The following is a 12,835-nucleotide window of genomic DNA, read 5'->3' as shown; positions in this document are numbered from 1 at the left end:
CCTTACTGGTGGAAGATGTAAAATGTAACCCAAGCTTAACCATCCTGATATATGATGATGAGGAAAATATTAGAGAATCTCGTTCCACTGTGTAGAATCTCTTTTTCCTTCTCTCAGATTTCGAGGATTGAATAGCAAGCTATCTTAACATACTTATTTTAAAAAAAAACAAATTGTGTGTGTGTGTGTGGTGGGGGGGGGGGGGGGGTTGTAAATTTAGGAAGTTCTTATCTACTAAATACTTATTCTTCCATCCAATGAGTTGTTGTGCTGAGGAACTATTGGAAACAAACTCTCTACCTCAAAAGGTAGGGGTAAGGTTTGCGTACATCCTGCCGTCCCCAGACCCCACTTGTGGGATTACACTGGGTATGTTATTGTTACTTATTCTTCCGTCCAAAAGGGATAAAAAGGTAAACAGGAAAGAAAGGATATCGTTATGTGACCCAACTTGCATATGCCCTATATTGCATCTACAATTTGTAGCCATAACTCGTCATTAGATAGGAAGATGGTGACAACTTCATGAAGTGATAAGAATCAACAAAAGCTAAACAACCATGACTTCTTTTAATGATGAAATACTGACCCTAATCTTTGCTCATTCAGAAAAGGACTGAGTACATAGCCTACTTAAGGGAACACTGAAGAACCTTTTAAAGACCATTTCAATTCCATCATATGTCAACATATCATTTTCATTTTTGATGAAAAGGTTTGTTCTGCTTAGTTTGATTCTCTTTTAAATCAACGATGTAGCTCTCAGAGCTCAAAATATCCAGATCACCCATGTGAAAGGTGGTATACTATGGACAAATTAAGCTTTTTCCTGTTATCTTATCGTGTGTTGGAAATCAAGCGCATCTTTTTCATCTAACTGGTCCTGAATTTTAATGGAAGTTCCCATTGATGTGGAAACCACGTATTAGTAGATTCGCCGTAGTAGACATTAAATGTACATCCACAGGATACATACTTTGGTAGCTAGTTTATTTGGACAGGAACAGAATCTTATCGTAAGATACATACTTTGGTACATCTTCATTTGGACAGGGACAGAATGTTAAGGTACATCCATAGGATACATACTTTGGTGTCTAGTTTAATTCTTCATTACCGGGATGAATTGTTCAGCGTTCTGCTCATGTCCTGTATATTGTCTGTGGTTATAGTTATTAAGAAAAGAATATAGTTTCCAAAGCTTGTTGTTACTGACAGGAAAAGAACTCATACAAGAAATTAAACGACGTGGTTGAAGTGTCTAATTATTTAACACGTGCATATTGAACTGACATGCTTACTTCAGTTCACGGGACGATGAAACGTGGCATATACCCTCCTCTCTATAGCCCCCGGGCTTTGGTCTAGTGGTAAAAGCGCAACACACGATGCATGGATTAGGAGCAGATCATTAATTTGAGCTTGCCACAGAGAAAAGTCGGGTATTTAACTGGAGAAGGGTAGAGGGGACGAGTCCATTATCTATCGAGTTTCAAACCTTATGCTAGTTGACCTTTGGGGATTTCTCAGTTATCAAAATGAAAAAGAGAGAAAGATATACCCTCCTCTCTTTCTGGGCTAGCAAAGGAACTAGTGGCATAGAGAAACCAGACTGGATTACCCATCTAATAGAAAGAACTGAACCTTCTTTAGCCCTCAGCAATTCTTTTGTAGTTCAGTGGAGGCATTGATCTTCTTCTGTTAAACAAAAATAACTGACACTGATATTCAGGTCTCATAATTCTACAGTATTATCTGAAATAGTCAATTTTTAAATCTTGACCAAGACTTACTGAATGAGATGTTGAATTCTCCCCTATGTTTTGTTTTATGGTAGATATGAATCTAGTCCAGAAAGTTCATTTGACAGTCATTAGTTCACTTTCCTCTGGATGTGTTTTTCCGGCTCTTATCCTTTCAACTTGAAATTGCTTCAGTTAAGACATTTTAAGGTGTTAAATTTTGTTTATGGCCTGCCAAGATAAAAACAATATGATGGTAGGTGAAAAGGAGTCTTTACTATCCGGGACTTTTCAGCCAGACTTACAGACGCAATACCATTATATACAATACCTTTTGTAGGCCCAACCTGCAAAACTGCTTATTCTATTACAGATACGCGAGGGAAAAAAAGCTCTATAATAGCTCTATACTTGTAGCAAGTAGAAATTTCCTCTGGTTGATGGTAGCTGCAATGCCGCTGACACATAACCCAACAACTTCAGTCATAAAAGTTTGCAGTACTGGCTCAGCTGCTTTAAAATTAGCTGTTAAACTTTTGCTCAGTTGTGCTCGTTGCAACCTGTATTGTCCAGAAAACATTTTGTCAAGTATGAATACAAAATGAAGTAGGAATGCTTTAAAGGCCTCAGAGTTTTTTGTATGTTGCATACAGTGGTTGTAACAATAATAATTACTAACTTTGGATCTACAAGAACACTATTCTTCGATAGAAGAAATTTGTGGAATTAAATCCTTACTGTTTTCATTGCATACTTGTTGTGCTGATAGGTTTTATTAAATTCCATCGCAGTGACATGTTGAATAGAGTGTAACATAGAGTCGCATGAACAAGAGGATCCATATAGCCGGTCCTAATTAATTTGGGATTGAGACATAGTTGATTGAGCGATAGTGGCGTATAGGAAATGGTTTATAACACCTAATACTATGCAGCCTTTAATCTTTTGTAGCGGAACAGACATGAGTTTTGTAAGGGGAAGGAACATTACATAGGCATATTGCTACTATCATCACTATCACTGCCGAGACTATTACTAGTACTATTTCTGTAACTCTTTTAAGGGAGAAGAAGAGAAAATGAAATACTGGGCGCATACGTAGTATTTAATGGAAATAAACAGAAAACAAAGACTTCTTGAGCAAAGAAGTATTGCCTTGATTTAACTTGCAGGAACTTTTCGATTTCTTTACATTTTCTAGACCTTCATAACAAGTGCGAAATTAGAGATACTTGTAGGGAATGCTGCTTCAGATTTGCCAATTGGAAATGTGGTTAACATGTGTGTAGTTGCTCCTTTGAAGAGTAGTTATACCTTATTCTGAATATTCTAGAGAAGGGAGCAAAGAGAACGAACATGTGGTGCCTCTTCTAAGTAATTTGCTTGGAAGGCCTAAAGGTGCTCAGGCTTAGTAAGAATACTAGTCTTTGTGCTAACCTTTGCTATATGCTTCTTCCATAAATAAAATACAGGGCATGTTGTTTTAGAATAATTTGTTTGGTTGTCAAGTCCTACTCTTGTGAAATAAGCTTAACAGGTTACATTTTCATTCCTTTTGGTTGTTTTTGTAAGCTTACATGCCATATGCTTGTCCTAGTTGGTGTTCTATTTTGAAAAGGGAAGTTATATAAGACTTAATTAGAAATTCACACTACTATTTTCCTCCTTCAATGTTACAATTCAATATCTTCTGTGCTATGTTTCCAAACTTGATTAGAAATTCACACTACTATTTTCCTCCTTCAATGTTACAATTCAATATCTTCTGTTCTATGTTTCCAAGATGAAAAATGAGATTGTTCCTGTTGAAGTAGGGATTAGATCCTGCTAATTTAGGATTTAAACTGCAGAATTTTGATAGTGTCGGAATCCTAGTTCATCATTGACTGAAACATGAAAGCTTGATGGCTTAATACTAAAGAGAATTTTATACTTACCCCTACTGATGTCACAAAATTGCACACTGCACATTTCACTGATCGTGCCCCATATTGGTACATCAGCAGCGTGCGGCAGTTGCCACAATTTACCTGTGCTACCTGATTTGCTGTGACAATACCAGTTTATTCTTACTTTTATTAGCAAGGATATGTAACTAACGGATTATGTGAAATATATCCATACATTTCAAAAAGCTGTAGAGTCACTTTACCTTCCATAGCTAAATTGACTGTGTGACAGCAAGAACATTGCACGCTTGTTGCTCCACGGATGTACATTAGTAATGTGTGGCAGCCTCCGCAAACCAACTGAGCCATCTCAGTGCCTGTTTAAGGTCCGCAACATGTAAAGGATTGTTGCTTAAGCCTAATACAACTTTAGGAGCTTAAATAAAGAGTTAAAATGTTCCAAAATGTTGAGGCTGTCAAATAGCGTGCTTACCCGGAGGTGGTACTGCTGTGACCGCATTGCAAACTGCACAGCAAACAGATGTTGCTCCAACTGGATAGAGTAATAGATTTCTGCATCCAGAACACACAAGCTGGCTCTGTGTTCCTGTTAGTCACCATATTTCTTCTTAAGATATATGTTCAAACAAGGTAATTTTGGTTTGGCATTAATTTACACTATTTTGTAAAGTGGCTTGATGCTCCTGGATTGTGAGATTGTTACACCAGAAGGCTGAAGTGGAATTCAGAATTATTAAGCAATTAACAAGTTACTTACTTGTCATGGTTATAAATAAAGTATTTGTGCCCCTGACCTTGTCTTAATTGATTAGGTCTATTAAGAAATACTGTTTGATCTATTTTTCACACTTCATCTACAAATGCTAAATTGAACATCTTTAAGGCTGGAGACTAAAGATATGAACTCTTGATCTCCCTACTGTAACCGTCAATATTTAGCTCATTGTTATGCTTGGCCATCATTTCTGTTTCTACGTATTATTAGCAGGCAGAAAATGGGAAAGGAAGCACTCAAGGGTATGGCCTAGTGGTCAATAAAGTGGGTTGATAACCATGAGGTCTCAGGTTCAAATCCCAACATAGACAAAAAACACTAAGTGATATCTTTCTATCTGTCCTAGCCTTGGTGGACAGATTTACCTGGTGCCTGCTGTTGGTGGGAGGTGGCAGTTATCCCGTGGAATTAATCGAGGTGCGTGCAAGCTGACACGGACACCACGGGTATTAAAAGAATGGTGAAGGAAAAATGTTATACCGTTAGCAGGTGGTGTAAATGGCGTTGGTGGTGTAGGATATGGAGCAAGCGGAACTGGCATTTTGAAGCTAATGGAGGTATTCCTTTACCAAGATCTCAAAAGCTTACTGCTTCAAAAACTTGGAACAGAGCAGCTGCTTCCATCTTTACCGTCTCCTGAAAAAATGCAGAAAACTATACATGATTGAGCTAGCAACTAAAGGACCTGAAATTTTTTTCTGATGAAAAATGGATTTGAATACAAGTTATGAAATAGGATTAGGGAAAAGGGGAGTGGATGGTGAAGCTATTTGAATAACTTTTCATATTCATCTATTAGCAGTCAATATGCAACTTAAATTTCATACATGATTTGTTACTTGTTCATCCACTGAGCATTTGAAACATAAGAGGAGTGAGGCAGACACAGACCTTTACATATGCAGATGTAAAGAGAGGGAGAGAGAGTGTGTGTGGGGGACTGAAAAGAGGATTGCGGGGGATAGATGATTCAGAGAGTAAGAAGAAAATGGTGGTGTTAAAAGTGATACTTTTTACCACGTTCCCTTGCATACTTCTTTTTCTAGTAAGGTGCTGTGTAGCTTTCATTTCTACTTTGGTTGGCTAGATTATGCCATTATGGTGATTTCTATTTCTCTTGCTGGTACATCAAGATCAGCTTTGTCAGGAAACTATGGGGCCCCTCCTCCCTCCTCTATCTTAGTTTCTTTTTCTCTCTCATACATTTAGTGCAACTCACTGCATGCACGTGAGTGATGAGTTTTAGCCAGGCACTCCTTTCTTCTGGGGCATTGGACAACTAAGATTGGGCCACGTTAATCAAGCTGAACAAGCAGGGTTTTGTTTTGGTGTCCCAGCAGAAACAAAGACCACTAGGTAAATTCCTCTTATTTGCCTAAGTCTTGATGGATAGTGTTACCTAGCGTCTGTGTTGGTGAAAGGTAGCATATACCCAATGAAATAGACTAAGTGCGTATAAGTTGGTCCGTACACTCCATTGTAAAAAAGAAAGGATTGACGAAATTGTGATACTTTTCGTAGGTGGTGGTCCAATTTGTGCTGCCATTCCTGTGTGCTTGTCTTTCTCAACTTTCCATTTTCCCGTTTCTTCTCAATCCCCCCTTTTCACTTTGGTAGTTATAGTAAACTAAAATGAATGATTACTGCTTTGAGGTGCTTACAAGTCACGCAGCCTATTCTTCTGTGATGGACACTTGCCTATATCAACTGTGACAGGACCCAAGCAATAACGTTTTCAAGTTTCGTTATCAAATTCTCATTGAATTTTATGGTCTTCGAGTAGGGCCGTTTGTTGTACAACAATTGATAAGTGACTGCACATTATCTATGGGCCCCCTCCAGAGTAGTATTGGGAGCACACAGGATTTGCAAACAATCCAGTTTTCATGGTGGTTGAGATTCAGGGTGTACCAGTAGGTAACAATTGAGTGACTTTTATCAAAAATTTATCTTCTTGTTTTGATGGGTAGATAGATGTACCATAATGAAACAGTTTTACCAGATTTGATTCGTTTCTGAGCTGGGAATGCATTATGTGTAGTGATTCACTTTACATGGTGGATTTCAATTTGTGGCCTCACTAATTTGGAGGTTGGTGGCCTTTTTTTAGAATGTCATGATCATGTATAACAGCTTCACATCAATCACAAGTTCAAAATACAGTATGATACCTCATTTTAAAGACACTGTACCCATAGAAGTACTGAGGTCCCTTATTGTTTTTTAGTGTCTTAAATACGACGACATTGTACATGAATATCTTTATTGTGTACAAGTTGGCAGAGCTTGGTGTTTTTTACTCCCTCCGGATAAAAAAAAAATGTTCACTTAATCTTTTTTTCTTGGATAAAAAAAAGTGTCCACTTATTAAATCAAGAAACAGTTAACCTTATCTTTCCAAATCTGCCCCTATTAAGTGTTATGTGATCAAATTTCAATGCCTATTTAATTAGGGGTAGTTTAGTCAATTTACATATTTTTTTTCTTGGAGTGAGTAATTTTTAAAGGGGTGTGTAAATGGCTAAGTGAACTTTTTTTTTTTTTTTTTATCCGAAGGGAGTAGTATATAAAGGAGTTGTTTCCCTCTATGGTGCACTTTTAGTCTAACGGTTAATGAAGTGGGATGAAAATCAGGATCAATGTTCAAATTCAGCAGAGAGCAAAAGGCGATAGCAGATACCTGGTGGAATATTTGAGGTCCGCGAACTTTGGTGAGACACTACCTGTATGTAAAAATTAGTAGTAATATAACTATGCTATTATAGAAATAGTAACGATTTGTAGGTTAGTCACTACTTGTATGGACAGGAGAAGACCGTATATCAAACATCTTAGCCAAGATTCAGCTTTATCGAATCATATCTGTTGAATGGACAACTAGAAACATAAAAACCAGGCTTACCCTTCCACTCACTCGATCTGCCTGTCAAACAGTGGTTATACTAAATTTAATGCTAATGGATAAAGTATAAGATTAGCATAGAGAAAGATATTTTGAGAGAAGGGTAGGGTAACTGCATGATGTAGAAACATTTCATCTACATGTGAAAGTCACAATTTCATGAGTGATATAGAAGTGTGTAAGAGGATTTTTGCTAATGCTTAGCCATAAAGAAGACAAAACTCTAGGTAGTTGACATAGCTAATCCCAAGTCTTTTCTTTCTCTCTCTTTATTTCCTTTTACTTCCCCATATTCTTTATTAGAATTACAACTAAAAAGAAGAGCCCTTTAAGTCTAGGCCACACAAACAGTTAAATTGGATACACTCGAATATAACTAAAGAAATTTGCAGCCATAATGTGTTAGTAGCATTTAATGAATTTTGACGACGTATTTGATGTTTGGATACGCATGATAGGGAATAGGACTCAGAAAATTCGAAATTTCAGTTAAAACATCATGTATCTTCATATTCTTTTCTTCTAATTATAGAATGCTGTCTATAGAAAAAAGAAAAAATATTTTCTTCTCAAAATACCGACGTGTAATTACATCACAAAAGTTGAGTTTGGTTGTTTCTATAAAAATAAAAAATAAAAAAAGATGTGTATGCTCCCCCCCCCCCCCCCACGCCCCACTGCACCCCCCACACGCAAAAGAAAGGTATGGGAGTTTATTAGTCATTTTCTTCACTGATAACAACAAGAGAATGTGGCCCACATTACCGAATCTAGCCGATCTAAAAAATCAGAAGGTTGCTTTTTTAGAAACGTTTTCTTTAAAATAATTGTCTAGGAGAACAAGTATTTCGTGGATAGAATTAAATATAGTAAAAAATTGGAGAAGCATATGTTATACAATATAATAAAGAAATATGAAAAGCTTCGTAATAGAAACATTATAGTGCATCCATTTACGAACATCAGCAGTCCAGAAGTTCCATTAAAATATTCTTCAACATCCTCCATCTATGAAAAAATGCTGAACTTTTTGTGGGCCAACTTCTAAATATGACCGTTGTAATTTTTCATTAAGAGATAAGTTAGCATTTTAAGGTGCAGTGTTTAGATTAAAGTTTGTCTGCTTACGTAAATGATGTCTAAGTTCCTACAAATTCCAAAACAATGGTTGCTATTGAAGGCAAAGCCTAGATAAAGTACATGCAATATGCCAAATTAGACGTAAATGAATTAATTAAAAAGTGTAAGGTTGAGTGATGAAATCTTAAAAACGTCATAGAATTCATGATCAAACTTATTAAGTAATTTAGGCATTGGTTAGGGTCGTACTCAACCCAATTGACGATCGAACTCATCCTGTTTTGTGCCATTCAGACTAGATATCAGAAATTGGATAGATTTGTTGTTTCAATTCAACATGTAGTTATTTTTTGGTTATTAATATACAGGTTGAGGTACAAGTCAAACCCCTCAGGCTCTCACCATAATGGTGACGTTAAGTTAAAAAAAAAAAAAAAATCTTACTCAAATCCCGGTTGCGGGGGGAGGGGGGGGGGGTGTTTTGTGGGGAAAGTGGGGAGATTGGGGATGTGTTGTTGAAGATAAAAATGGACCATTAAGGATGTGGTGGGGGTGGCACGTAAACTTCATCATTAACTAGAGATTTTGGATTCGAGTTTTGAGAATAAAAATTGTCTTTTCAGGAAGCGCTTTACCCCAAAACCAAATAAGATCTTTAAAGGCAAATTTAAATTAGTCCGACCCAAAAAATATCGGACACGGAATGACAAAAAATAAAGAGACAAAAATGGACATTAGAAGTACTGTTGTGGAGCAAAATAGAAGATTCTAACACTAGACTTGCTTTGTTATCGACATGCATATAGAAACATACCGACAAATTGAAGTTTGTGGAGAAATAGGAGAAGTAAAGGTAGGGAAAATGGAAAGAAGGAAGACAAGGAAAATGACAACACTTACTCTGTAGCAATGAGAAGTCCATGAAGTGTAAAGACTGAAGACTATGGGGTATAGGCAATATAAAACTTATTTACATATATGATTGAAATTCCTCAATATTTCAGTTTAGAGTTTTGAAAATGAAGAACTTTTTGATAAGAAGTGATTTATCTCCTTTAATTATTTAACATAGGTCCAAACTAATCGACCAGTGAGTTTTCAATGCAAAATAGTAACTAAAAAAAGGATTATAGCCTATAGGCATGGTAGGGGTGTATAGGGCTGGGCATAAATATCGAAAATTGAAAAATCAAACCGAATCGAATTTCAAGAAACTGAAACTGAACCGAACTAGTTTGGTTCGGTGTTCGGTGTCCACCTTTAAAAAACCGAAACCGAAATAGCCGAACCCGAACTTTGACGAAACCGAACCGAAGAACCGAAATTTAAACCGAAATTTAATACATTACCCAAAAAAATTAAAATAGTCCACGCCCATTAAGTTTAAGCCCAAAAAAACTCAATTGTAACAAGCCCTCTTTTGCTTTTGTATCCCTAATTTTCCACTTCAATTGAGAAAATCAAATATCTTTAACAAAGAAATGTGACTAGGATGTGTCTTTAGGATTAATGTATGTCCTTTATATGTTTTCTTAATTATTCTTACTGTATGTATATAACACTTAGTAATCACATATTATTGTTATGGTTTTCTATTCTTGTGTATCCTGTTTGTTTGATTTTGATTTTAATTTGTCAGTTTTATGTTTTGTTGCTTTTGAGAATATGAATTAGTGTAAATGGAATCACTTCTAATATCATATCAAAAAAATCGAATTGAAAAAATCGAAACCGAACCGAACCAAACTTCAAAAAACCGAAACCGAAAGAACCGAACCGAACTAGTTTGGTTCGGTGTTCGGTGTCCATCTTCAAAAAACCGAAACCGAAATAGACGAACCGAAATTCGATAAAACCGAACCGAAGAACCGAATGCCCACCCCTAGGGGTGTACATGGACCAGGTTGGTTCGAATTTTTCAAATACCAAACCAAACCAATTGTATCGGGTTTTAAATCGATAAACCAAACCAAACCAACAAAAGTCGGGTTTTTCACTCTTAATTTTTCTCGGATTTTTCGGGTTAGTCGGGTTTTTTCGATTTTTTTTTTTGGTTCAATACGAAGCATCTTATAATAGCATTTGCTTGACTAAATATAAGCATCTTACCCTTCTATTTCTAAATATGTAAAATGAAAAATGTGTGGTGAATTCATTGACTCATTAAATAAAAAATTCATAACAATTGAATCAAATAAGTATAGAACATGTGATGTATAACTATAACAATCAAACAGAATGTAGTAACAAACAACTTCAATATTGTTCCGTAAAATGAGTTTTAGTTAGCTTTTAAACATTTACTTAAAAAGCCTATTGCTAAATGAATAAAAAGATTATAACTCAAACTTAGCATTAAGAATTAATTATACACCACAAATACTTACAAGGAGGATCATACAAGAGGTGTTTGTCAGAGGTTCCCAGCGGACAACACTCACAAAAAAATTGGATGAGCTGATTTTCTACCCTTAGTCTACTAGTTTTGTTTATTGTTTGAGTTGTTTTGATGTGATAAAGGCTAGTTTTGATCACTGCTACGCTGTTCTGCCATATTAGTGTTTTGACATTGGTCAACAGTAGCTATTTGTAATGAAAAAGTCTCTTTTAATTGCCAAAAAAGAATTAATTATACAATCGGATGTGGTACCAATTCTTAAACGGATTGCATCACGAACGAAGCTGACTAATCAATGCTTAAAAGTGATAAAGTTATACACGTATTTATAAATTATATATGTATAAAAATATTTATAAATTGTATATATAACCGGATCGGTTTGGTCTCGGTTTGACTTTTTTTTAGTTAAAACCAAACCAAACCTATTATGATCAGATTTTTTTATCCAACGCCAAATCAAACAAATCACTACTCGAGTTTTTTTTCCAATTTGATTCGATTTGCCAATTTGATGCGATTTATCGATTTTCATCGTAAGGCATGGGCAATCTAACGTTTTTCCGACGCCCAAGAGAAACCCATTACTTTGGATTGATAGATAAGCACAGATTGAAAAGCAAAGGGACCACCCCTTACTTTTTCTTTGTACTTTTTTGGACCTTCTTTGTTTGTATTTATTTTTAGATCCTAATTTCCATTTGGATATTCTTATCCCACTTCTAGAAAAGTCACATTTTCTCTTTGTTCGGCTTTAACCGAGTCAGGGCTAGTCCAAGAGATTTTTCTTTGGGTTATTTGAACGAGTGAAACGGGTAATTTCTATAAAGGCCAGATTAGACAATGTTGGAAGTTTTGCTGTTTTCAGGTTCTTATATGTAGTAACAACCAAAACCCTCTTAAAACTAACTGTCCTGGGTAGGGGTGTACATGGATCGGGTTGATTCGGATTTTCAAATATCAAACCAAACCAATTATATTGGGTTTTTAAATCTATAAACCAAACCAAGCCAACAAAAGTCGGATTTTTCAACCTCGAATTTTCTCGATTTTTCGGGTTCCTCGGGTTTTTCAAGTTTTTTTTGTAAAGTCTTCATACAGAATATATTACTTGTACTTCAATATTTTTTTAGTCCTATTAAAATACGACTATCTAATTAAGATATTTTTAAGAAAATAACATAAAATGTGAGATGAGAGATGACGTTGTACTAAAATATTGAACAAAAAATGTAATGAAATCGCATAAAATAAAATAAAATGATCATAATCTAAAAGTACTAAGTCATGCTAAAACAAGTACGGGTAATAAATATCAATTACATGGCTAAATATTAAAGAAAAAAAATAAATTTAAGTTATCTATTTTCATCGTATAAACAATATAAAACTAAAGAATATAATAGATATCCAACATTATTATCATATCTAGTGTTAGAATTGAATTTCTTTTGTTAGCATTACTATTGATTTAATTTTTGTTGGGTTTTATTTGAGTTACTAATATCTATGGGCTATAAAACCTATTGGACCATTCAAATTCAAATTCCAAGCCTGAAATAATATGTTAAAAGACAAAAAAATATGAAAAGGCTTAAGAAATATTTATAAATTACATTATAAATAAATATTTTTATGTATAAAATATTTTTGAAATTTTATACATGTAATGTCGGGTTGGTTTGATTCGGTTTGATTTTTTTTAGTTAAAACCAAACTAAACCAAATCAAGAATGATCGGGTTTTTCTTTTTAAAACCAAATCACTAGTTGATTTTTTTTTCTCAATTTGGTTCGAATTATCAATTTTGTGCGGTTTATCGGTTTCTTTTATACGCCCCTAGACCTAGGGTTAAAATATGTCTACGTACGTAGCAATCTTTAACCAAGATATTTACATGTACAAATCTCCAATCATTATATATTTATTACTAATAAAGGAGTCATAAGTGCATATCACCATCACAAAAGAGTATGAGTGCAGTAGTACTCTGTATATAGTTACTTATGAATTTAGTAGTTCAATTGG

At 35.2% G+C, this 12,835-nt stretch overlaps 1 protein-coding gene across 4 annotated transcripts; it reads right to left on the bottom strand.

The window, feature by feature from the left end:
* Positions 1–1,999: 1,999 nt before the first annotated feature.
* Positions 2,000–5,715, bottom strand: LOC132635273 (protein LOL1). Of its 4 annotated transcripts, none has more exons than XM_060351600.1 (6): positions 5,319–5,715; positions 4,908–5,081; positions 4,125–4,238; positions 3,895–4,008; positions 3,680–3,789; positions 2,000–2,302 (listed from the first exon to the last, which is right to left on the bottom strand). In XM_060351600.1, exons 2-6 carry the CDS (start codon positions 4,966–4,968, stop codon positions 2,264–2,266), a joined length of 438 nt encoding a protein of 145 aa, XP_060207583.1. In that variant the 5' UTR covers positions 4,969–5,081; positions 5,319–5,715; the 3' UTR covers positions 2,000–2,263. The 4 variants fall into 4 exon arrangements, with proteins under 4 accessions (XP_060207583.1, XP_060207582.1, XP_060207580.1 ...); XM_060351599.1 differs by having other exon boundaries at positions 5,255–5,714; XM_060351597.1 differs by having other exon boundaries at positions 4,908–5,063; positions 5,319–5,641.
* Positions 5,716–12,835: the final 7,120 nt, after the last annotated feature.

Source organism: Lycium barbarum, chromosome 4, assembly GCF_019175385.1.
Source record: "Lycium barbarum isolate Lr01 chromosome 4, ASM1917538v2, whole genome shotgun sequence".
Classification (NCBI taxonomy): Eukaryota; Viridiplantae; Streptophyta; class Magnoliopsida; order Solanales; family Solanaceae; genus Lycium; species Lycium barbarum.
The sequence above is the reverse complement of the archived record's forward strand: the minus strand, read 5'-3'. Positions and strand labels throughout refer to the sequence as shown.